The 26,749-nt window shown below is 39.0% G+C and overlaps 1 protein-coding gene across 4 annotated transcripts in view; it reads left to right on the forward strand.

Moving 5' to 3' along the window:
- The window catches only part of LOC134357319 (casein kinase I), a 251,189-nt gene that overhangs the window by 197,897 nt on the left and 26,543 nt on the right, over nt 1–26,749 (forward strand). For all 4 annotated transcript variants that reach the window (XM_063068720.1, XM_063068721.1, XM_063068722.1 and 1 more), the window contains exons 9-10: nt 1,883–2,031; nt 8,343–8,438. In XM_063068720.1, the coding sequence (XP_062924790.1) occupies nt 1,883–2,031; nt 8,343–8,438 (245 nt within the window). The remainder of the gene's footprint in view (nt 1–1,882; nt 2,032–8,342; nt 8,439–26,749) is intronic.

Here is a 26,749-nt window from a genome sequence, read left to right on the forward strand (position 1 = left end):
AAACTTGAGGGCAGGGTGAAAGTTGGAGGCAAAGTTAATAAAGTCAACGAGTTCTGCATGCGTGCAGGAAGCAGCGCCAATGCCGTCGTCGATGTAGCGAAGGAAAAGTGGGGGACAGATACCAGAATAGGCACGGAACATAGATTGTTCCACAAACCCAACAAAAAGGCAGACATAGCTAGGACCCATAAGGGTGCCCATAGCTACACCTTTAGTTTGGAGGAAGTGCTACACATGCCCTTACACTTCCTCCCTTACCACCATTCAGGGCCCCAAACAGTCCTTCCAGGTGAGGCAATACTTCACCTGTGAGTCGACTGGGGTGATATACTGCGTCCGGTGCTCCCGATGTGGCCTTTTATATATTGGCGAGACCTGACGCAGACTGGGAGACCGCTTTGCTGAACATCTACGCTCTGTCCGCCAGAGAAAGCAGGATCTCCCAGTGGCCACACATTTTAATTCCACATCCCATTCCCATTCTGACATGTCTATCCACGGCCTCCTCTACTGTAAAGATGAAGCCACACTCAGGTTGGAGGAACAACACCTTATATTCCGTCTGGGTAGCCTCCAACCTGATGGCATGAACTTTGACTTCTCTAACTTCCGCTAGGCCCCACCTCCCCCTCGTACCCCATCTGTTACTTATTTATATACACACATTCTTTCTCTCACTCTCCTTTTTCTCCCTCTGTCCCTCTGAATATACCTCTTGCCCATCCTCTGGGTCCCCCCCCTGTCTTTCTTCCCGGACCTCCTGTCCCATGATCCTCTCGTATCCCCTTTTGCCTATCACCTGTCCAGCTCTTTGCTCTATCCCTCCCCCTCCTGTCTTCTCCTATCATTTTCGATCTCCCCCTTCCCCTCCAACTTTCAAATCCCTTACTCACTCTTCCTTCAGTTAGTCCTGACGAAGGGTCTCGGCCTGAAACGTCGACTGCACCTCTTCCTACAGATGCTACTTGGCCTGCTGAGTTCACCAGCAACTTTGATGTGTGTTGTTTGAATTTCCAGCATCTGCAGAATTCCTATTGTTTGCGTAACAAATTTTTTTTGGATCTGTCAGGGTTGTTAGCTCTGAGCTGAACCCCCAAACCTAGAACCCGATGGACCACTCTAAATCTGGCCTCTACCCTCTGACCGTAGGTGAACCTACCAAGAGTTAAAGCATAAGGCCCTGACTCCAGCCAACATTGCTCTGTGGACCTTTGAGGCATCAAACCTCCAATCCCCATGGCAAGGTTGTGGTCCTCTTGGAGGTCTGGTTCAAACACTCACAGAAAAAGAAAGAAACAATTAGTTCAGAATTTGAGTTTCATATTATTTGCTCTCTCATGGATTTGTGTACACAGACTCAACATTAATGTTGACTCAGTTTAATGCAGATTTTTAATTCAGCTTTAAAGTAGTGACTGTTTGCAGAGGGCTTGAAATTAGTACTGATTTTTTTTTGTGTTGGTTCACTGCCAACAGATTTTGTTTCACTTGTACTGTAACAATCTCTGTACTGGCTAGTTGTTTTCATAGGTGCTATTTCCTCTTATATCTGCACTGGCCTTAAAATAATTTATAATTTTCTATACAATTCTGTTATTTCATGGTAAGTGCTATTGAAACATTTTCTTAACATCTACATAGCCACTTGTGAATTTAATTTTAAAATAATTTCTGTGGCAATATTTTGGTACAAATAATATAATGTTTGACCAGTGAAGGACTAATCTTCAGACAAAAATTTCCTGGTGAAAATAGCAATAGAATAAATTGAATTCATTAAAACTATAGCAGTTTTTCTCCATTCACAGAATTTTCGAAGTACACTGTTTATTAATTCCAGCATTACTGTTTAAATGTTGAAATTAAAATTTTATGTTTGTAGAAGAGATGGCTACGTATTTGCGCTATGTAAGAAGGCTGGACTTCTTCGAGAAACCAGACTATGATTACCTAAGGAAGCTCTTCACGGACTTATTTGATAAGAAAGGTTACATGTTCGATTATGAATATGACTGGATCGGCAAACAACTTGTAAGATTAAAAATCACATCACTTTATCACATTTCTTTTTGTTTAATGAATATAGTTTTTATGAAATCAGAATGCTACAAGACCCTAAATATCAATGGATAGATTAAAATCAACATATAATATTTCTTCACTTCTGTCCAAAAATACAAATGAGCTGTCTTACTAGCTGTTAGGATAAGGTGCAACTTGGGAATATTTGAAAGACATCTGGAAAAAGGGGAAAATCCTTTTTTCTGTGTCCAGTGTTGGAACAAATGATTAGCCAAGCTGTTTTGCCAGGGGCAGTAGTAGGAGTTCAGGGCTATATTGAAGATCATGGCCTCTGGTAATAATCTCAATGTGCAAAAAGGCTGATCTTGTGTGCTTAATTTGTGCTATTTGTTGAACCTGTTGACCTGCTGAAATTTTATGTAAATAGTTAATGGTGTTTATTCTACTTTCTGCTCAAAATATTAATCTGAATACAAATTTAGGAATACCCATAGTTTGCCTGTGATCGGTGTAATGTAAATGATCTTTTCTGCAATAATTTTTGCTCCTAATCCTTGTCATGTATCACCATGTCTTGTTATGAGAAGCTCAAATTTTCATTTAAAATTTTTAATTGCTCTATTCCCTAGATGTTTTGCACTTTCTCCTTGAGATGTTATTCCTTCTCATTTTTTTTCCCCTCTACTAAATAATTCATTATGTTTGATGTCCTCGTCAACCCCAGTTCCCGGCCTTTTCCCCGTAACCTTAGACGCCACGTCCAATCAAGAACCTATCAATGTCTGCCTTAAATACACCCAACTTTTTGAGAAATGTGGTACTTCCTTTTTGCTTCCACCATCTGTGAAATTCTCAATCTAAGACTTGACACCTTCCAGGTACCATAATTCCTTCTCTGCCAACTATTTCCCTCATTGTGCTCTCAGATCTTTCCTTCCAGTGATTCTTGATAAAACTACCATGGTCCTTTGAGATTTACTTTTCACCTGAAGAACAAAATAGATCTTCAATTAATTTCAAATATTCGCTAACTGTGCTATTTCAGTGAATTATTTGCCACCCACAGGGAAATAGCTTTTGTCTTTGCCAAAGCTTCAGGATAGAAAACTCAAAACTGAATAAGTCATCAAAAAATTGTAAACAAAATTGAGGTTTAGTTGCTTAAAAATGAACTCCAGCACAGTCACACACTCTTTTGTTATGTTCTACCAATTTTAAAATTTCTTCCTTGTAATCCTTCCTAACAGTGAAGCTGACCCTGAAATATCCTTGATTTTTTTTTCAGTGTAGAGTAAGATTAATCTTATAAATTATTTATTTTTACACTTTCAAATAGCCTCTGGAATACTTGCAACCATTAAAGGAAGACTTCCATTTACATAACGCTTTTATTTGGTCTCTGGGGAATGTCTTAACGTGATTCACATATCTTGAAGTACAGTACTTATTACTTCTGAAGAATTCTGGCAGCTAATTTGCATTGAGAAGGTTTCTTTAAACATTAGTGCATTGAAAGTTCAGCTAATTGTTTAGATGGTCACTTGGATGGAGTAAAGTCATTGAAGAACTATCTGTTCCTTGTCTGGTAGTCCCTGAAGTCCCAATATTGATTGCATAGAAGGTGTCAGTTTGTCTCCTTGTTTTTCAAGTGATGCTGGTTCAGCTATTGGCAGTTGGGGAATTTATGTTAATGTAAGTAAATAAATCGGGAAATAAAGCTAGTTTCAGTAATAATAACCATTCAACTGTCAGTTTTCTTAAAAACGCATTTAGTTTACTATCATCCTGTGGGGAAGGAAATTTACCATTGTTACCCAGTCTGTCCTATAATATTGCAGATCCTTTAGTCTGGTTGATTCTTAACTATCTTGTTGAGGGCAATAAGTGATGAACTATAAATGACAGCCTTTGCTGCAATATCAACATCTTTGGAGCAAATAAATAAAAAGGAAATTCCTCTGGATTCTTAACTGTCCATCAGAAATAGTTGGTTGCATTTACTTCAAGCCCGTTACTCCCAGTGGGGCATGGGCCACCGACAGCAGCTTATCAGAGTCCACTATCCTACGCCAATCTTTCAAGTCAAGTCAAGTCAAATTTATTTATATAGTGCATTTAAAAACAACCCACGTTGACCAAAGTGCTGTACAGATCAGAGCAGAACGGCTAAAATTACAAATACGAGAAACACAGACATAACCAACAAGCTTATAGGCGTAAAAGAAACAACACAAGGGCCTAGGCACAAGCCAAAAATCAGCCACAGCAGGAGGATTCAAACACTAGTGAATAAAAGTAAGATTTGAGCCTGGATTTAAAAGAGTCGATGGAGGAGGCAGATCTGATAGGGAGGAGAATGCTGCTCCACGGTCTAGGGGCTACAATAGCAAAAGCGCGATCACCCCTGAGCTTAAGTTTCGATCGCAGGACAGCCAGGAGCCCCAAGTCAGCCGACCTGAGGGAACTGGAAGTAGAATAAGAGGTTAGAAGGTCTGTGGTATAAGGGCGGGGGGCAACCCATTTAGGGCTTTATAAACAAACAGGAGAATCTTAAAATCAATTCTGAACCATACTGGCAGCCAGTGGAGGGAGGCCAGGATAGGAGCAATATGGTCCATCTTCCGGGCACCTGTCAGGAGCCTAGCTGCGGCATTTAGGTCCAGTTGCAGGTGGGACAGGGACAACTGACTATTCCCAGTATGCAGGGAATTGGAGTAGTCCAAGCGGGCGGATATAAGGGCGTGGATGACTTCCTCGAGGTCTTTGAAAGAGAGAAGCTGCTTGATTTTGGCAATAGTACGAAGCTGGAAAATACTGGCTTTTACTACTGCATTAACTTGTCAAACTTAAAGGTGGAATCAAATATCACACCAAGGGATTTAACATGAGATTTGACAAGGGTGGACAGGTTACCAAGACTGTTGGTAATCACTTTGATGGAGTCGGGGGGCCAAATAGGACAGCTTCAGACTTGCCTTCATTCAGCTGTGAGAAGTTTTGTGCCATCCAACACTTTATGTCCTCAAGGCAGTTCATGAGGCTGACTAGATTTGGTTTTAGGGGGGAGATAAAGCTGTGTGTCATCAGCATAACAGTGGAAAGAAATGTTGTAGTTTTTGAATGATTGGCCAAGGGGAAGCATGTATACAGAGAAAAGAATGGGACCTAGAATGGAACCTTGTGGGACCCTGCAGGAGAGACTAGCTAAGGGGAGAAGAAAATTTGCCTATGTTGACGGAGAAGCTTCTATTTTTGAGGTAGGATATAAACCAATTCAAGGCAGTGCCATCAACACCAACCCTGTAATGGAGATGGTCTATTAAAATGGTATGATCCACAGTATTGAACGCTGCACTGAGGTCAAGAAGAATTAGAATAGCAGAGTCACCTGAGTCGGTAGAGAGGAGCAGATCATTGTACACTTTCAGCAGGGCAGAAAACCTTAAAACCTGACTGAAATCTTTCCAAGATGTTGTTTTGGTGTAAAAAGTAGGGCAGCAATTGACTGAGAATAACCTTTTCAAGAACCTTTGACAGGAGTGGAAGTTTAGAAATAGGTCTGTAGTTACTAGGTAAGGTAGGGTGTAAGTTGGGTTTTTTCAGGAGGGGCTGGACCACGGCACGCTTGAAGCAGGTTGGAACAGTACTATTGGCCAGGGAGCTGTTGATAATAGGATGCTGGGACCGGCTATGTCAAAGACATCCTTCAGGAGGGCAGTGGGGACAATGTCAAGGGGGCAGGTTGCAAGTTTTATGGTGGACACAATCTTTGCAAGGAAGGGAAGCGTGATGGGTTGGAAGCAGTCCAGTTTAGATGAACAAACCAGTGAGATAGCTAGGTCATAGGTGGGGGGGGGGGTAATGTTCATTCTAATGTCCTCAACTTTGCTAATGAAGAATTTTTAAAATTCTTCGCACTTAGCAGGGGACACATCTAAGCTGATACTAGGGGCGGGACAAATGACAGAATTTATGGTGCTGAATAAGACCTTGGGTCCCATCTTCAAAGATCCTTCTCTTGGGGATGAGGACTTTGGAACTCCTGTTGGTGTTTCTGTAGCTCTGGGTTTTTATGGGTTGAGGTTGCTCGTCCTATGCCCAACCCTCCTCCTTTCGCAGCCAAGCTTGAGACCATCCAACAGATGGTTGAGGTTCAGTTGAATACCACATTTAAAGAAGTAAATGTTGAGTATGTGTTAATATGCTGCAAGGTTGAACCCTTCTATTTATTTCTATTTCCTTCAGTCTTGTAAGGAAGGAATGCCTTTAAGCAGTGTCTTCCACAATATCTAAATACCACTTCACAGCCAATGGTATGCTTTTAAATTAGAGCTACCGTTGCATGGCACAGAAGCTTGATAGTCATTTTGTACCATGCAGGATGTCAGCACACTGCGATTACTTCCTGGCTGCCTTTAACTAGGTCCAGTGTTGTTTCTTCACAGCCTGAGAGAGCAGGCTCAGTTTAATATTGGCCTCAGTTTAAGTTCACAAGAATTATCCTGGGGATGAAAGGGTTAATGTATGAGGAGCCCTTGCTCTGGGCTTGTACTTGCTGGAGTTTAGAAGAAAGTGGGGCGGGGGGGGGGGTTGGTGGGAGGATCTCATTGAAACCTATCAAATTTTGAAAGGCCAAGGTAGAATGGATGTGGAGAGGACGTTTCTTATATTTGGGGAATCAAGGACCAGAGGGCAGAGCTTCAGAATAGAAGGACATCCCTTTAGAACAGAGATGATGAGGAATTTCTTTAGCCAAAGGGTGGTGAATCTGTGGAAATCATTGCCACATACGGCTGTGGAAGTCAAGTCATTGGCAATATTTAGACCATAGACACAGGAGCAGAATGAAGCTATTTGGCCCAATGAATCTGCTCTACCATTCCATTATGACTAATTTATTATCCCTGTCACTGCCCCCCCATCCTCTTTCCTTCTCCCTGTAACCTTTGATTCCCTGACTAATCAAGAATCTATCAACCTTAATTTTAAATATGCTCACCAACTTGGCCTCCTCAGCCATCTGTGGCAATGCATTCCACAGATTCACAACTTTCTGGCTAAATAAATTCCTCCTCATTTCTGTTCTAAATGGGCGCTCCTCTATTCTGAGACTGTACCCTCTGTTTTTTGAACTCACCTACTATAGGAAAATCCTGTCCACATTCACTTTATCTAGACCTTTCAATATCTGATAGCTTACAATGAGATCCCCCCATCCCCCATTCTTCTAATCTCGATCAAATACAGGCACAGAAGCATCATAAGCTCCTTGTATGTTAACTCTTCCATTCCTGAAATCATTCATGTGAGGTTCCTCTGGGCTTTGTCCAATGCCAGCACATCTTTTAGATAAAGGGCCCAAAACTTCTCATAATACTCCAAGTGAAATCTGATCAATGCCATATAAATCCTCAGCATTACAACCTTGTTCTAGTATTATAGTCCTCTTGAAATGAATGCGAACATTGCATGTGTCTTCCTTACCATCAACTCAACCTACAAGATAACCTTTAGGGAATCCTGCATTCTGATTTTTGAATTTTCTCCCTGTTAGAAAGTAGTCCGTCCTTTTATTCCTTTTCCCAAAGTGCATGACTATACACTTCCCAATACTATGTTCCCTTTGCTGCTTCCTTGTTGTTTTCCCAAATCTGTGCATGTCCTTCTGCAGACTCATTGCTTCCTCAACACTACCTGCCCCTCCATCTATCTTTCTATTGTCCACAAACTTGGACACAAAGACATCAGTTCAGTTACTAGATCATTGACATAGCGTGAAAAGAAGCGGTCCCAGCACCAATCCCTGCGGAGCACAATCAGTTGCTGGCAGCCAACAGCAAAGGCTCCCTTTTAAAGTGGAGATGGCAGGAGAATGGGGCTGAAAGAGATGATAAATCGGCTCTGATGGAATGGCGGAGCAGACCCTATAAGGGCTGAATGGCCTAATTCTTCTCCAATGTCTTAGGGTGTTGTATGTTAGCCTGCAGAAGGCACGTGTGACATTGAACTATTTTGATATTGTACTGTGGAGTGGAGCACCTTCAGGCTCCGATGAAAGAACTGTTCTGCAGGAAAGAAAGGTACATTGTTTATTCTTCATGCTCTAATTTGCCTCCAAAATTATTAATTAATTACTGATGTAGGGGACTTGGCACATTTCACTGTTTTAATGCTGTTGTTATTGGGTGAAGTTGATTTCTGTTTATGAGCAAATAGCTGTATAGTGTATTGCTAGTGGAAGAACAGTGCTTAATTAAATATTTCAATACAGTTCAGCTACCTTTATTTCAGAACATAATGTCATTTCTTCTTAATTACAGCCCACTCCAGTTGGCTCAATTCATACAGATAACGCTCTCACAACAGTGAACAGAGACAGTCATCAACACAGGGATAGGACACAAGCCAAAAATCAGGTGGGTTTACCATGCCATTCTGATGTGGGTTACTATATTTCTAGGTGTAATAGAATTTATTTAAACTGCTTCCAGAAAATAAAGTTATGTTTTTGTTGGTCTGGCATAAGCTTTAGTTTTACTTTATTGTAATTCTCTGGAGTTACCAATACCAAAAACACAAGTAAGTTGGATGAATATGTAATGGTTAGGGAAGTATCTTCCTGCTATTGGCCTGAGTAACAAAATCATGGTAGTGTTTACATTGACTGCTCAAGATTTGGATGTTAGGAGCTTGTAGGTTTGAATAGGTACATTTAGTGTCGGAAACATGTTTACATGAAATTCTTATTCTTCACAAACGTCCATGAAAACAGAGGAGTGTCCCAAAGAGTGAATTGCAGTTAAATGTTAGAATCCCAAACCCTCTACCCAGCACCCCCCACGCAGAAACAGCAGCAAGGCAACAACCCCCTCCCCCACCAGCAAAAGAGCATCAGTGCCCTCCACCGAGCACGTAAGCGAGCGCAGCAAAGCATCAATAAAGACACAGGCTTGCAGTATCCTAAGGACTACTCGTTCACCTGGTATTTGACATACCACAGGCTCTCTCTCTGTCCCTAATAAGAGTAAAAGAGGTATCCCCGTTTCACAGCGAGAGGGGAGATATAACAAATAACTCACTGATTTATGGTGTTTTACATCGCTTTTTCTGAGCCCTTTGCCCAAAGAACTTGGGTCTCTGGGCACGTAGCCAGCAGCCAGCCGCTGCTTCCGATCTCCTGTGTTCTCCCGTGGCGCATCAGGCAGCGGCACCGACCTTGAATCAGTCCGTCTCCAGAGCCATGAAAAACCGGAACCCTGAAGGTGTGCTAGCCTTCCAGGCCACGTCCTTGGGATATTGAAAAGCAGCCGGTCATGAGGCCCTGAGAGCGGGTCCCATTCCCGCAACGAACTGAAGTCAGAGTGTAACTACAGGTCAGGGTCTTCAAAAGAACTTTGAAAGGAAAAAAAAAGATATCAAAGATGGAGATGGAGCTGTTTCCAAAGATGCAAACAAAGAAATCGCCGTTTAGTGCCATCATGATTAAGCTCCACCCTCCATTTATGTCAGAAAAGCAGCGAACTGTTTGAAACCAAAAAGAAAAATTTGTTAAATTGAACTCTCTCTCAATACACATGTCACATGATCTGAAACTTGTGCAGATAAATTATATTCCAGCAGGAGTCCTGCATAATCACAAAGCACACGAAGGAAAATCAGAAGTAAATTTGGGAATAGAAACCGGTCTGGAATTAATGTCAGGGCTGTCATAAGGGAGAAAGGCTCAGCACTGGGGTCAGGTTATTAAACTTGGTGTGGAAATTGAGAAGAGCCATAGAAGGAAGATTGAAGACATTGCAGATTGGGGCGAGGAGGATGAGACAAGTTGTGGACCAGGACCTTTCAGAATGAGAGGGGTTTGATACCTGTTGATTGATATGCTGGGACTGCTCAATGACAGGTGCCGCGTGAATCTCCTGATAGAGTTTCCCTGGCAAAGAAGCTTTTTCCATTTATTGGTGGCACTGGGTGGGTTTCTGACATGGGAGAACTTCACAAATAGAAGGACAATTTGCTGCCAGAAATGTAGAACTGAAATTACAGCATGGCATGATTTAACGTGGAAATCATTGTAATGAAATTCTGCTCCTGAAGTAAATGATTTTCATATGTATATAGTTGAAAATCAAAATGCTACCTAATTGAATCTCTTACCAATTATGTAGAAGAAAGCCCTTCTGCAATCGGAAAATCAGGAACTGTCTTTATCTTAGTGAAGTCATTCACAGGGTGTATTTGTAAGATTGTACAGCATTCAATTCAAGGCAGATGAACAATTCTAAGCTGTATTTTCAGCGGTGTTGCCTATCCAGCTGACAGACTGATGGTTCATTGCAACAAATGTAAAGAATCTACCAGTATGATATACAAAGATTTGTCCATCTGCATTATTTCCAAGTGCTGTTTGAATCACTTCATGTACATTGAGAATACAACTCAGACTCCTGAGACAGGTCAGGTCAATATAGGTAAACCAGCACATAGTATTTAATTTGTGTTTTTTTTTCTCTATCCCAAATGTGACTTGTTAATAAGTTGGCTACGCTGTAAAATATTGTTCATTTGTCCTTGTATTCAGCGAAGCCAAAAATCCATCACCGCAACATTGAAATTTTCATTTTTTTCCAAGTGATTTTGCAGTTGTAACAAATTTGCCGTTTTACATTTCAGTGAACAAATATCTTAATTTTTTAAGGCAAATAAAAAAAGCTTGATAGTTACTTTCCTAAGTCACCCACTCATTTATTTTTTTCACAGACTCATTGCATGAGTTTTAGTTTTTTTTTTAGAATTAATTGCTTTTGGAGTATCTGCAAATGGAGGAAATTAACTGCTAGCTTGTAAGGCTCTAAGCAAGGTTATAAAGCTCATAATTGGGAAAATGTTTTCCCTGTCGTTTGGAGCTATATGGGGGAAAACTTGAAATGTGACACCAAAATAAGGACCAAGAATAATTGCAGTAACAGAACTGAATATCTAACTTTTCAAGATTTTCACTTTAGTTCCTATTTTGTTCAAATTAAAGAACAGGGCATTGTCATAAAATGTCTGCAAGTTCTTTCAACAATAAATTACTTCCAGCAATGAAATAGCTCTGCTTGTACAAGCAGATACTGTCATTACTCGAAACAACTACTATCCAGTAAGCAGTGCCAGTTGCAATATAGAATGAAAATGCCAGCTCATTTATTACTGTGTACATCACTTATGCTGTCCCAAAAAATGCTTGAAAGATCAATTAGAAATTGGTTACAATCCTGTAATAGAGACTTCAGTTATCTTTCAGTTTAGTGTAAAGATGTCATTCATTTATTTTGCATGAAAATAATGAACACTATTTGTTGGACTTGCCAAAGCCATCGTGGCTACTTCTAATAAATGTCATTACTAGTATTTTCCTAATCTTTACAGCATAGTTCTGTAGTAAGCAAAGCAGCAATCATGGAACCTTGGCTATAACTTTTATGATTACCTATCAAGTTTTAGAATGAATGTGACCATAAGACAAAGGAGCAGAAGTCAGCCATTCGGCCCATCGAGTCTGCTCCGCTATTTTATCATGAGCTGATCCATTCTCCCATTTAGTCCCACTCCCCCACCTTCTCACCATAACCTGGTCTGAATTAATGTCACATTTCCTTTAAAAGTATAAACCTGAGCAGAATAATAAATTAATGAAGATGGAACATGTAATTCTGGTTTAGAAGGCAAGTCAGTTCTGCAATATTTAATAGACATTTAAGAAAATAAAAAAATAATTGTTCTATGGATTTTAGAGGTATTTGATAAAATATGCCATAAAAATCTTACTAAGTTGGTTCAAGGATAGAAGACAATAAGTAAAGATGTCTTATTTTAATTGGGAAGATAGTCACTGATATTACCGAATTCTTGTTTTCCATTCTTTTGTATGGCTGGGATTCAAAGTGAGAGGTTATAATAAGGTGGATTCCAGTTAATTTGGACACATTGGGACCAGCATATATTGGCGTAATTAAGCAACTGCCCCGATTAGCCAAAGTTTCATGGAAATAGTTAAAAAGCTATAAAAAAGACAAACTACCATTTGACTGGGTGATTAATTATGTGTTCAAATGAAACATAGAACAAACTAGAACACTACCAATACTACTACAGTACTATAAAACTATGAGTTCTTAATAGTAATCGACAGGAATTCATTCAGTATATGCTACCTTGTTTTGATTAACTGTAATGGAATAAAATCAGCTCAGACACTTGGTACATATAATGGTCTGCCTTCGAACAATGCTTTTGGTTCGATGCTGCAAATATGTTCCTGGCATCTCCCTAGTCTGAGTACTTGAAACCGCAGTGAAAAAAACAATTTTGAATTGTCTTGCTGCTTATTTCTCGACGACTATCAGTAACAAAAATCACTGCTTTTTGAACATAAACGCAACCTACATTATTTGAAAACTATTCGCTTTAAGCACGGCCACACGAGTGCATGCAACTGACATTAATTACAAACAATTCGGCAACAGTCTACTATCGCAGTTAAGCAGCAAAATGCCCAAAATAAACAAAGGGAATCAGGACTATTTTCTCAATTAGATTTTGTTCCTTAAGAACTGCCCCGATTAACCAATGGCCCAATTAACTGGAATTCACTGTATCAGTACTGGCATATTTTAAGATTTATTGTGAGAACAATTTTAGTATTTAGACAAGTCAGATTGGGTATATAAATCTTCCAATACATCTGTGTAAAAATGCTTTGATTCTTGAGTTACTTACTTTCTGGTATAGGGGAGTTTAGGAGTCTTCCTCAAAGATTTTAACTTTGGAGTAATTTTCCAGACCGAACTGAAACTGATTTTTGCTTAACCCTTTAACAGCTGAGAGCCAATTTATTCGCTGCCCTAAGAGGGGCCGTTAACTTTCTCAGATGTGGAAATTGTGGCATCAGAAACTCCAACCAGTAGTACATTATAGTTTCTTTCCATTCCTGCGATTACTTGAACTGGGATTCAATATCTGTATGTCCTGAGTAGGAAGTGTGAACGCTGATGCTCATCCAAGCATAAATTTCCTTAAGCAGGGCCATAAGGTGCAAGACTAACTCACATGCTCTTTTTTAAGAAAGGGGAAGTGCTAGCATTTAGTATAATCAAAATCAGAGATTCTCTTCTCTTCCCCCCCCCCCATAAGGGGTTAGCAGGGAAAAGCTACTTCTGCTGGTAGCACAAACTTATAAGTACAGGTTTCCCCCGCCATCCGAAGGTAGAGTGTTCCTATGAAACTGTTTGTAAGCTGAAATGTCGTAAAGCGAAGAAGCAATTACCATTTATTTATGTGGGAAAATTTTGTGAGCGTTTGCAGACCCAAAAATAACCTACCAAGTCATGCCAAATAACACATAAAACCTAAAATAACAGTAACATATAGTAAAAGCAGGAATGATATGATAAATACACAGCCTATATAAAGTAGAAATACTTTTCCACAATCATTGTCGGCACTGTTCTCTGAAGCGAAAATCTCACGCAAGCGCTCTCGGCAAAAACACTCTCTCCAGTAACCTTTAAGCTATGAAGCTGCCAAATCATATCAAATAACACGTAAAAATACACAGCCTATATAAAGTAGAAATAATGTATGTACAGTGTAGTATTACTTACCGGAATTGGGAAGACAGCGCAGAGCACACTGATGATGGTGTGTTAGACTGAGTCGTCGCAGGCTGGGGTGGTGCAGTGGCCCCCACCCTCCAGGCCGCCGACCGATACATTGCCGCAAAGCATGTAGCGGTAGACGGGAGGCACACAGCACATCTTTAAGAAAAAAGCCGAAATAAACATGCTAATTAATTATGTGCCGCCCGACAAGTAATTGTCGGCCCAGATCAGTGCCGATTGCATCGCCTCTGATCTGGGCCGACATTTACGTGTCGGGCAGCACCTAATTAATTAGCTTGTTTATTTAGGCTTTTTTCTTAAAGATGTGCTGGGAGCGTCCCGGCTACAATGCATTCTCCTTGAATCGGTATCTATCCATGGCTCAGGGGTTCGGGTGGTGGGTCACTGGGGTGTCATCTCATCGTCGTCTGTTTCCATTAGAGCGGGCAGCTCATCTTCTCCTGTGACTGCCCGCCTTGATGTCGAAGGTTGAGGTTCGTCGTCTGCTGTGGCTGATGTGGAAGGCTTGCTTGACTGCTGAGCCTCGCGCATTTTTCTATCACACAGTTCTTTGTAAGGACTCAAACCATCCTGCAAATATCCCCTAAACCGACGTACCCTTTCAAAATTAAAGTTGTACTTTATCATTGCAGCGAAAATCTCACGCAGTTGCTTCACGTTCATTTCGCTAATGAATTTGGTTTCGATTGTTATCCTTTCCTCTTCCAATTGCATCAGCTCTTCATCTATCAGTTCTTGGTCATGGGATGCCAAAACCTCTTCAACATTATCTTCGTCAACTTCCACAAGCCAAACTCACGTTGTCCTTACTTCGTTCACCACGATCGAAATGCTTAATTATGTCTAGTTTTATGCTAAGTGTAACACCCTTACAAGCTCTTTCAGGCTTTCCAATACCTCAGAACTCCTCTTGCAAACGGCTGCTCACAGGCACATGTTAGAGCAATAATGTTCCGAATCCGGGGGAGAGCGGCTGCTCTGGGCGCGCGCTGATTTTTTTCGTAACAGTGAAAACGCCTTCTGTTAGCGAAAATGGTACTAATGTAGGTCTTCTGTAACAGTGAGGTTTAGTAAAGCGAACGTTCGAAAAGTCAGGGGACACCTGTATTGCCGAAAGAGTAGAGGGGAAAAATTTAGTTAGGACATGTTTCAAGGAAATTGAATGCCATGCCAAAAACTTTGACTAACCAAAATTAATAGTAATTCGTCAATAAGGTGCATTTTGAGAAGTTAAATCAGGCCAGGCAGGACATGGACAGTGAATGGCAGGGCTCTGGGAATCCTTATTCAGCAGCAAGACCTTGGGGTGAAATGTATCATTCCCTTGACAGTGGTGACACTGGTAGACAGAGTGATGATGATAAGTGGTATGATTGCATTCATTGGTTGAGGCATTTAGGACAGGAGTTGTGACATCATGTTAGAGTTGTAGAGGTATTGGTTAAGTTGCATTTGGAGTATTGTGTGCAGTTCTGCTTGTCACATTTTTGGATGGTTGTGATTAGGCTAGAGAGGGTGCAGATTGTCAGAAATGCTGCCAGTACTGGAGGGCTTGGATTCCCTCCAGTTTTCCCTGAAATAAAGAAAGATGAGGCTGACTTTATCAAGGTTTATAGAATAAAGCAGAGGCATAGATGGGGTACTTCATAGGACATAGATTTAAGGTAAGAGGGAAGATATAGTCGTAGTCATAGTCATACTTTATTGATCCCGGAGGAAATTGGTTTTCGTTACAGTTGCACCATAAATAATTAAATAGTAATATGTAAATTATGCCAGGAAATAAGTCCAGGACCAGCCTATTGACTCAGGGTGTCTGACCCTCCAAGGGAGGAGTTGTATAGTTTGATGGCCACAGGCAGGAATGACTTCCTATGACGCTCTGCGTTGCATCTCGGTGGAATGAGTCTCATTCCACCGAGATGCCACCGATCAAGGGGATCTGAGAGTGGTGGCGATGTGGAGCAAGCTGCAGGAAGAAATGGCAGAGGTAGGTGTAATTAAAATGTTCAGAAGACATTTGGAAAGGTTTATGTAAAAGGTTTAGAGGGATATGGGCTAAATGCAGGCAAATGGGAATATCAAAAATGTGCATCTTAGTTGGCAAGGATCAGTTTGGCTGAAGGGCCTTTATGTCTGGATGGAGTTGTGAACCTCTGTGAAAAGAAGAAATGCAGCTTCAAGGACAATTAAGTGAAAAGATGATTCCCATTGTTCTGTAATATTGAGATTCTGATCAGTAAAAATAGTGCAACACAGCAGTTTTATATTTTCCAGTTTGCTAGAGCAGAAACAATGCTTTTGCAACATTTTGCTTGAAAAGAACATGTTAAATTTTGTTTTTCAGAGGGACTGTAGAATTTTGAGTTCTAAATACTTAACAATTTGCAGCGTTATTGTAAACTTGTAGAAATTTACAGTAACTGAACTTTATGAATTGATATGCACAAACTCTATGCATTGACTATGCAATTAAGCTTATGATTCTGTGAAAAATATTTAATTTTGCCTCCAATTTAGTGAACAGATTAAAGAAAGCTGCAATCAATGCCAATTATGAAATTCAGTTAAAGTTGAAAAAAATTTTTAAGGAATTACGGTTGCAAGAAAAAGTTTGTGAACCCTTTGCAGTTACCTGGTTTTCTGTATTAGTTACTCATAAAATGTGGTCTGATCTTCATCTAAGTCACAATAATAAACAAATACAATCTGCCTAAACTAATAACACACAAACAGTTGTACTTTTCATATCTTTATTGAATACATTGTTTAATCATTCACAGCCCAGCTGGAAAAAGTGTAAACTTGTATTTAATAACTGGTAGAACTTCACTTAGCAGCAATAACCTCCACCAAACATTTCCTGTAGCTGCTGATCAGACTTGCATAATGGCGAGGAGGAAATTTTAGACAATGATGCCCTGAGGCAGCAAAGCAGTCCCAAACCATGATGCTTCTTTCACCATGCTTCACATTTGGGATGAGGTTTTGGTGTTGGTATGTAGCGCCCTTTTTCGTCCAAACATAGTAGTGCCAAAGGGTTCAATTTGTGTCTCATCTGATAACAGGACATCGTCCCAGAAGTGTTGTGGAGCATCTAGGTCATCTTTTACAAATTTGAGACATGCAGCAATGTTTTGTTTTGGAGACCAGTGGATTCCTCTGTGGTATCCTTCTATGAACACCATTCTTGTTCAGTGTTTTTCCTGTAGTGGACACATGAACAGACACTTCAGCAAGATCTAGAGATTTTTGCAGGTCTTTTGCTGTTACCCTTGGGTTCTTTTTCATGTCCTTTAGCATTGCAGATTGTGATCCTTGGTGTGATCTTGTCAACAATTTCTCTTCCTGTGGTCTGATGAACACTTAGGTCTTTAGAAATGACTTTTCCAGTTTCATGCATCTCTACAACTCTTCTTCTAAGGTCCTCGGAAAGTTGTTTTGATCGAGGCTTGGTGCACATAAACAGATCTTTCTTGAGAAGAGCTGGCTCTGTTAGTAACCTTGACCTTGTGTGTCTTTTTTGTAGGGTAGGGTATTTATACAACCCACACCTCTGATCTCTTTATTGGTTGGAACACCTGACTACAAATCACTTTTGTAGAAGGCATTACCCCCAGAGGCTGACATACTTTTTTGAACCTAGACTATGATTTTTTAAAAATGGTGTACTCAGTATTGATGAGAAGTAGTACAATTGTATGTGTGTTATTAGTTTAGGCAGACTGTGTTTATCTATTATTGTGACTTAGGTGAAGATTAGACCACATTTTATGAACACTGTAGAAAAGCAGATAATCACAAAAGGTTCACAAACTTTTTCTTGCCACTGTATGTACTTTTATATTACAAAACACTTTGTTTATTGATTGATTGCGATACAGTGCAGAATAAGCCCTTTGGGTCCTCTGAGCCACGCCACCCAGCAATCCCCAGTTTAATCCTAGCCAAATCACAGGATGACTAATTAACCTACGATGACCAATTTACGATGACTAATTAACCTACCATCCGGTACATCTTTGGTCTGAGAGAGGAAACCGGAGCACGCAGACGAAACATACAAAACTCGTTACAGGCAGTGGCGGGAACTGAACCCGGGCCACATCTACTATAAAGTGTTGGGCTAACCACTACACTGCCATGCTGCCTGCGCTTACTGCTTGATGTTAATTCGGGGCTACACAGTTCTTTTTGAGAAGTTTTTGCTTCTCAGCTCCTCTGGATAAAGATCCTTTGAATTTGCATTCATTATTTTTGCTTGGAATCTTTTTTGGTTAACAGCCATTTTCCCTTGAGCCTTTTATATTAATTCAGCAGTGGTGTCAAGCATTATTGGAATGTAACCAATAAAGGCCTATCTTCTGTCCTGATTGTTACAATTAATGGTGGTATTTGTGCTGTCTGAACCACACATCCATTCATCACTTTGAAACATCTGTTGTTCAAGAGCCATTAACACACATCCTTGCTAAAGTAGTTCAGCATCTGTTTTGGACGCCTTTCCAGAAACGCCTCATTTCTGACCCACTTGGCTGCTGACGCTCACATTTCTTTCATCATGTTTCATTTACACATTGGGTCACTTAGCTTTTTTCTCATTGCTGGCCAGTTGCACCATTACCAGAGTAAGCACCAACATTTGTGGCTCCCCCCCTTTTTTTTTTGCTGCACTGATGTTTTGTGGAACATTTCTGGTCACATCTGTCCAATTTTTTGCTATTGTGTACTCTTGTGTGCTCTTGATGCTGGTTGAATGGATGTCACGATGCAGAAAAAGGTGTGAAGCAAACAATTCAGCCTTTTCTGATGCTAGTTTTTATTGAAACCTTTGCATTTCCCACTGTCAGTGCCTATTGTACTTTTTGACACAGATGCTGATCAGTTCCTAACATGACTGCATTGAAACTATAACATTCCAATTACTTTTTGTTCAATCATTTCTTGTACGAAGAATAAAAATCTGGTGAATTCAAGATCCATTCTATCTCTTGTCAGAGTTTGTTATTTGCAATTTACTGTTATCTCCTTGGCATTAAGTTTCATCTGTACTTTCTTAAAATAATGCGCAAAACTGCAAACATAACTCTTTGTTTGTTCTCTTATTTTAACTGCTGAAGGTCCAAGATCATGTCATGTGATTTAATCAGAAATAAAATCCATTCTAGTATAGATAAAATCAATCCCTCTTTCTTGAGGTAATCTCACAGGAATAATATGGAAAAGCTGTGTTCATCTGGATTTCAAAAGTCTTTCAATATGATGATATATAAAAACAAATCTCTTTGGAAGGAACTTCAGATTAGTGTCTCATAGCCATTGTCTTTTTCTCTCTATTGTCTGCTTCAGTCAATTTGACACTGAAACTTGTAATGACTTTGCTGGGCACTTAACTACCTTGTCTCTTTCAGCGTATTCTTCTTTCTTGCACTTGATAAATTTTGCAAAAGATATATGGTTTTGGTCTTTTACTGTTCCAATTCTGCGTGGCAAGATTTAATTCTCAGCCACTCCTTGTTCACAGGTGCACAACATCATGGCACCAGTCTAAATACTTGGTTTCTTAATGGCAGTCTCAGGTGCCTCCTATGTTGCAATAAAAGTTTCCATCTTTACAGAGCTCAGTTAATAGGTGTAGTTTAAATTCTACATTTGCTATTCCTTCTCTGTCCTTGAAATAAACTCCCATCAGCAAGTGCGCAGTATAAGAGGAACTGCGGTTTCTGTTCTGTTCCTAGAACTTGCTCCCATTGTGGTCAACGGGACCATATTTTGCAAGAAACATGAAAAGAGCTGTTACTTGGTGCTTTTGATGCTAGCAATAGTGGGTAAATTTCAAAGCTCCTGTCATTTTTGATTCTCTGCTGCTTATTTTGATTCCGTTCGCATCCATAATTTGACTTGGAGTTCGATGGCAAAGAAATGAACCCATATGTCCACCCTGTCCATGCCAACCTTTTTGGCCATCTGCAGTAATTCCATTTGCCTGCATTAGTCACAGCTCTTTATCCATTTTAAAATTCCTTGCTCTCACATTAAACCTATTCTGTCTTGTTTTTGATACCATCACCAAGTGAAAAAGATTTTGAATATTTGTCTATGTCTCTTTTATAATTTTATATACCTCTCTCAAATCACCTCTCCTCCTCCTCCTCCTCTGCTCTGGGGAAAGCAAGCCCAACCCATCCAGTCTACCTCCGGAACTGAAGTCCACCAATCAAAACAACGACTTGATGAATCTCCTCTTCACTCTCTCAAGGGCAACCCTCATCTATCATCTACTGTGGTGGCTAGAACTGGGCTGAATGCTCATGAGTGCACTGTATATGTGTAGACTTGGTCATCCCTGGTCATGTCATGGCATGAAACATCTACTTAATATTACCTCCCTAAAATGGATGAGTTACCTTATTAGAAGGAAAAGCTATCATTTTGATTTTTGTAGTCTGCTGCTGATTATTTCCTGTTTTGCCTTATTGGACTTTTTGTGCCTGAATAATGTTCTACCTAGTACCAAACATTTACATTAATAAAGTTCTAGGTCATCAAACATTTTCATATTTTGTATTAATGTTCTGTGTTCATATAACTATAAATGAATTTCCCACCTTTTGACAATTGAGTTCCCAGCTCAAACAGACATTATTTTGTGGAACTCAGCTGCTTCTGCCACATCACATAAAAACGTTATGTAACTTGACTGTTTTGTTTGTTCATGTCAAGAATGTCCAACAATGTATCTAGGACTTTGCATGTAGCAGTCAGTTGTTCATGCTTTCCAATCCAGAATGCCAATCAAGTGTGTACTGCTTTCCTTCCACCTACTACCAGAAAGGTTCAGGTTCTGCTGAATCACTTTCTGGTGTTGTAGACCACGTGGACCACAGTGCATTATCCAGAATGATTGGGGTAGGCTTGGTTATGAACGGTGGACAGTTTCAGACATAAAATAACCTTTTCGGGGTGGGTTTTTTTTGGTGTGTTGTCATCTGCTGACCAGAGGTTGGCATCATATTGTTTGTGGGATGATGGATAGTGAGCAGGTCTTTGATGGGCAGGTTGGGAGTTGGCAGGACAATTATGGAGTTGGGACATTAATTGTGGTTCAAGGGTATGATTAATAGTTGGGAAATAGTGTTATGGCAAAGTAGTCTCAGTAATAGAAGATGAATAAAGAGACACCTGAGGATGACTAACATGAGAGATTCTGCAGGTGCTGGAAATCACACAATGCTGGAAGAACTCAGCAGGTTAGGCCGCATCTATGGAAATTAATAAACAGTCAATATTTTGGGCCGAGGCCCTTCATCGGGACTGGAGAGGAAGGGGCAAGATTCTATAATAAAAAGGCTGGGGGTGGGGAAGGGAAGGAAGACAAGCTAGGATGTGATAGTTGAAGCCAGGTGGGAGACTTCCGGTAGCGCTCATGGAGTGAAGTCGCGTTCTTGACTCACTCCATTACCTCTGAGTTTTTCTTCTTATGATCAGCTATATTTTAATTAACCATTAAGGCATCAACTTTTACAATACTTTGAAACAAATTGGGCTCTTCGATAATTGGATGCGTTTAAGGTCTGCTATGTCTAAGAATGGAAAAAAACGGGAAGGACGGCAAACCTCCGGTTAGACCGAAAGGTACCGATTTCCCTCCGACTGAACCACCGGTGACTTTGAAAGCTATATCGGAGCTAATTCGTGAGGAAGTTTCAACTAGTTTCCAGAAAATTGCCGATTCAATCGAGAAGATACAAATATCTATTACGGAACATCGGTCGGCTATATCTGATCTTCAAAAATCCACGCAACAAAGTGAGCTCAAGATGGAGAAAATCGAAGAAACAATTAATGTAATGAAGAAGAAACTCGACTTTCTGACCTTTAAAAACTCTGACTTAGAATCCAGAATGCGACGGCAGAATCTTCGAATGATTGGGGTGCATGAAGCTGTTGAATCCGATAACCCTATGAAGTATTTTTCTCAACTTTTAAAAGATGCATTTCCTACTGTATTTCCTGACCAACCACCGTTATTGGATCGTGTTCACAGAGTTCCATCATACTCGCCTAGGTCAGATAAACCTAGACATGTCATTTTAGATTTTCATTACTTTCAAGACAAGGAGAAACTGTTTCGTTTCGTTCGATCTAAAGGTTACATTGATTTTCTGGATCTTAAGTTCCGATTCGTGGAGGATTTCAGTAAACCAATCCGGGATCAACGGGTTCGTTACAGATCTGTGATGTCGGAACTCTACAAGATGGATTTAAAACCAGCGCTGCTTTACCCTGCACGTTTAAGGATTCGTACATTGGATGGAGCCCTCCGTTTTTTTGATTCTCCATCGGATGCCCAGAGTTATCTGGATCAATTTTCACCTTCAACATCTTAATCGTAATTTTTTAACTATCTCCGTTGATCGGAGGTTGTGAATTTGTCGGTCTTAATTTTTTTTTGCCCTATATGGGCAGAAAAGTTTATTTTTGATTATTTAATATGGTTGCTAAACTTTCTTTTTAACTGCGTCATTTCTTTCTTTTTCCCAGGGGATTCTGGGTGGTTATTTCCTCACCGTCATTTTACGTATTTCCTTTGTGGCCTTAAATTTTGTAGTTTTTTTTAAATCTATTTTGTTTTGTAGGTTTTTATAACTAGTTTATGTTAATAATCTCTTTTTTTTTGTTTTGTTTACTCATGGGTCTGGGGTTTATTGCGGTTTTTTTAATATTTTCTGGCTTTTATTCTGTTATATTATGTGTTTATTTTAATTGAGTTATTTTTTTTATTCTTTTACTGTTTTATAATTAGCTGATCTTTTTTATATTTACACTTTTTTTAGGGAGCGTATACCGGAAGTCATGTGGGTAGTTTTAGTGCTTGCTTCTTTCGGGCTGGTCTGCGTTAGATTTAGCCTGGGGTCATGGGGTGGGGGGTGGTGGGAGGGGCTTCACGTTTTAGTTTCCTTCTTCTTGGGCTATGTACATTATTGAAGTATTGGTTGCGTTCTTCTTCCCGGTATCTCTTGTATGTTCTGTTCCCTTTCCGGGCTCGTGGGTCGAGCCTATCGTCAATCCTCCTTGTTGCGGGTTGACTTTAGGGTTTATGGAGTCTATTATTAATTTTGTCTCCTGGAATACTAATGATCTTAATCATCCTATTAAAAGGAAAAAAGTTTTTAAAGTGTTCCGGAGACTTAAAGCACAAATTTTATTTTTACAAGAGACCCATGTGCGGAGGGGGGACAGACTACGTTTTTTTAAATTCTGGAAGGGGCAACAGTTTCATTTGAACTCCAATGCCAAGATTCAAGGCGTCTCTATTTTTATAGACTCTTCAGTTACTTTTATACAACATGATATTATTTCTGATCCGAATGGTAGATTTCTATTGGTTAGTGGTCTACTATTTAATAAAAAGGTAGTTTTGGTTAATGTCTATGCTCCTAATATGGACTGCCCGGAATTTTATAAATCATTATTTAATCAGTTCCCGAATTTGAATGAGTTTTCATTGATCTGGGACGGAGATCTTAATACCTGTTTGTCTCCAGCTTTGGACCGCTCGGCTCCTCTACGGACCTTACCTAATAAATCTGCAACTTTGATTAATTCATTCATTTCTGATTCTGAGTCGACGGACATTTAGCGTTTTTTGCATCCTCAGGAAAAAGATTTTTCTTTTTTTTCACATGTTCACCATTCCTATTCAAGAATTGATTATTTCTTTATTGATACTCGTCTTATTTCTTCAGTGATTAAATGTGATTATGACTCTATAACCATTTCGGATCATGCTCCACTTAAGCTTTCTATTAAAATTCTGGCCAATACACAAAATAATAGACAATGGCGTTTTAATTCGCTGTTGCTTCAGGACTCGGACTTTGTTAACTTTATGAATGAACAGATTGATCTTTTTTTTACAATTAACTATACAGAGGATATTTCTGTGAACATTCTTTGGGATACTTTTAAAGCTTATATTCGTGGTCAGATTATCTCGTATTCTGCTGCTTTGAGGAAGAAGCTGAAGCAGGAGGAGTTGGTAATTGTGGACAAGATTAAGGAAGTTGATAAGAAATATGTTATAGCTCCTTCTGAGGAGTTATATAAACAAAGAACTGAACTTCAAATGGAACACAGTTTATTACTTTCGTCCTCGATTGTAAACCAATTAAAGAAAACGAAGTGAATTTTATGTACACAGTGACAAAATTGGCAAACTGTTGGCGAATCAACTGAAGTCTAATTATGCTAAATCTCAAATTAATCAGATTTATAACCAAAATGACCGACTGATACTTGATCATGTGGGGATTAATCAAACCTTCTGTGATTTTTATTCTTCCTTATATCAATCAGAATCTCCTCGAGATTCTAAATATATGAATGATTTTTTAGATAATCTAGACTTCCCTGAGATTTCACAGGATATGTCTTCTATGTTAGATACTCCCATTACCACGGATGAGATTAAGAATGTTATTTTCTCTATGAATTTGGGGAAAGCTCCTGGCCCTGAGGGTTTACCGTAGAATTTTATAAATGTTTCGCTCCTTCATTAATCCCTTGGTTCTGTAGGATTTTTGAGGCTTCATTAAAACTTGGTAAACTTCCTGAATCTTTCAATAGAGCGTCAATCTCTCTAATATTAAAGAAGGATAAAGATCCTGCTCAATGTGCATCTTATAGACCAATATCTTTATTAAATGTTGATTCTAAAGTTTTTTCTACGTTATTAGCAAGTAGATTAGAAAAAGTACTTCCTTCTATTATTTTGGAAGACCAAACGGGTTTTATTAAAGGTCGTTACTCTTTTTATAATATTCATACACTGTTAAATATTGTTTATACTCCCTCACAAAATGTTCCTGAGTGTGTTATCTCTTTAGATGCTGAGAAAGCTTTTGATAGAGTAGAATGGCCTTATTTATTTAAGGTGCTTGAAATGTTTAATTTTAGCTTGAAATTTATATCCTGGATTAAACTGTTATGTCATTCTCCTGTGGCCTCGGTCCGTACTAACTCTTTAAGTTCACCTTTTTTCCCTCTTTTTCGAGGTACTCGACAAGGTTGTCCTCTTAGTCCTTTATTATTTGATATTGCATTAGAACCTCTTGCAATTGCCATTCGAGAATCTCCAAATATTACTGGGATAACTCGGGGCTTAAAGTCCCATAAAATATCACTCTATGCTGATGACTTACTTTTATATATTTCTAATCCCCAAAAATCCATCCCGGCTGTTTTAGAGCTATTAGCACAATTTGGTCTTTTTTCAGCTTATAAATTAAATCTTAGTAAGAGTGAACTTTTCCCGATTAATAAACAACTTCCCTTATATCATAACTTTCCATTTAAATTGATTAATAATTATTTTTCATATCTTGGGATTAAAATTACTTGTAAATACAAAAATTTATTTAAGATTAACTTTTTACCATTAATAGACCATATTATTCAACTTTCATCTAAATGGTTTCCTTTATATTTAACTTTGATTGGTCATATTAATGCAGTTAAGATGTTTTTTTTTGCCAAAATTTTTATATATATTTCAGGCATTACCAATCTTTGTTCCAAAATCTTTTTTTGACAAAGTCGATTCTAAAATTTCTTCATTTATTTGGTAAAATAAAAACCCGAGACTGGGTAAAATACATTTACAGAAAGCTAAGAGAGATGGAGGCTTAGCATTACCTAACTTTAGATTTTATTATTGGGCAATTAATATTCGACATATGGAATTCTGGTTACTTGACCAGGATATACTATCCATTCCTAAATGGGTAGCATTGGAATTACAATCTGTTCAGGGTTATACACTTGGCTCTATTTTAGGTTCCTCTCTTCCTTTTGATTTGAAACGCCTTAAACAGGTGTCTAACCCGATAGTTAAATATACCTTACGTATTTGGTTTCAATTCAGAAAATTTTTTGATCTTAATCAATTTGGGTTAGCGATTCCTATTTTAGGTAACATTTTTTCCTCCCTCTTTTACGGATCGTGCTTTTCAAACTTGGAAGACTAAGGGTATTTCACGGTTTTTGGATTTATTTTTAGATGGTTCCCTTATGTCTTTTGAACAATTATCTAATAAATATAACTTATCAAGAATACATTTTTTTAGATATCTACAAGTTAGAAATGTCCTAAGTACTATACTTTCTTCCTTTCCAATGCTTCCTCCTACATACATTTTAGATACTATAATTAATCTTAATCCATGTCAGAACGGTGCATCGGCTATGATTTATAATATTATTATGAAACTTAGGAAAGCTCCATTTGATAAGATTAGGGTAGATTGGGAACAGGAATTGGATGACTGGGGGCAGATTTTACAATTAGTCAATACTTCCTCTATCTGTACTAAACATTCCCTAATTCAATTTAAAGTTGTTCATAGAGAACATATGTTCAAAGATAAATTAGCATGCTTTTATTCTCATATTAATCCTTTTTGTGATAGATGTCCGGGGCAGATAGCCTCTTTAACTCATATGTTTTGGTCTTGCCCTACTCTGGAAACTTTTTGGAGAGACATTTTTAATATTATCTCCAAGGTATTGAATATAGATATCTCTCCTCACCCTATTACTGCTATCTTTGGACTACCTAAAATTTCCAGTAATCTTTCCCCTTCAGCCCGTAGAATGATTGCATTTCTTACTTTAATGGCGAAAAGATGTATCTTACAACATTGGAAAGAGCTTAATGCTCCAACTACCTTTTTTTGGTTTTCTCAGATGATATTATGCTTGAATTTGGAGAAAATTAGAAGCAATCTTTATGACTCCTCATTTAAATTTGAACAGACCTGGAGATCTTTTATTCAATATTTTCATTTAATGTAATATATACCCTTCTTGTTTTTTTTTACTGTTTTTAATGGAGGTCAGGATTGAGGACGTGATGTTAAGTTTTTTAACTCTGTTTGGTTTCAAGTTAGCCCATTGCTTTGCTTTTAGTTAGTTGCACGGTGGGTTTTTTTGGGGGGGTTTTTTTTCCTTTTCTCTATTGATATATATATATAAATTAGTATACTATTATGTTACCTTGGTAC

The sequence above is a fragment of the Mobula hypostoma genome, chromosome 16, assembly GCF_963921235.1.
Source record: "Mobula hypostoma chromosome 16, sMobHyp1.1, whole genome shotgun sequence".
NCBI lineage: Eukaryota > Metazoa > Chordata > Chondrichthyes > Myliobatiformes > Myliobatidae > Mobula > Mobula hypostoma.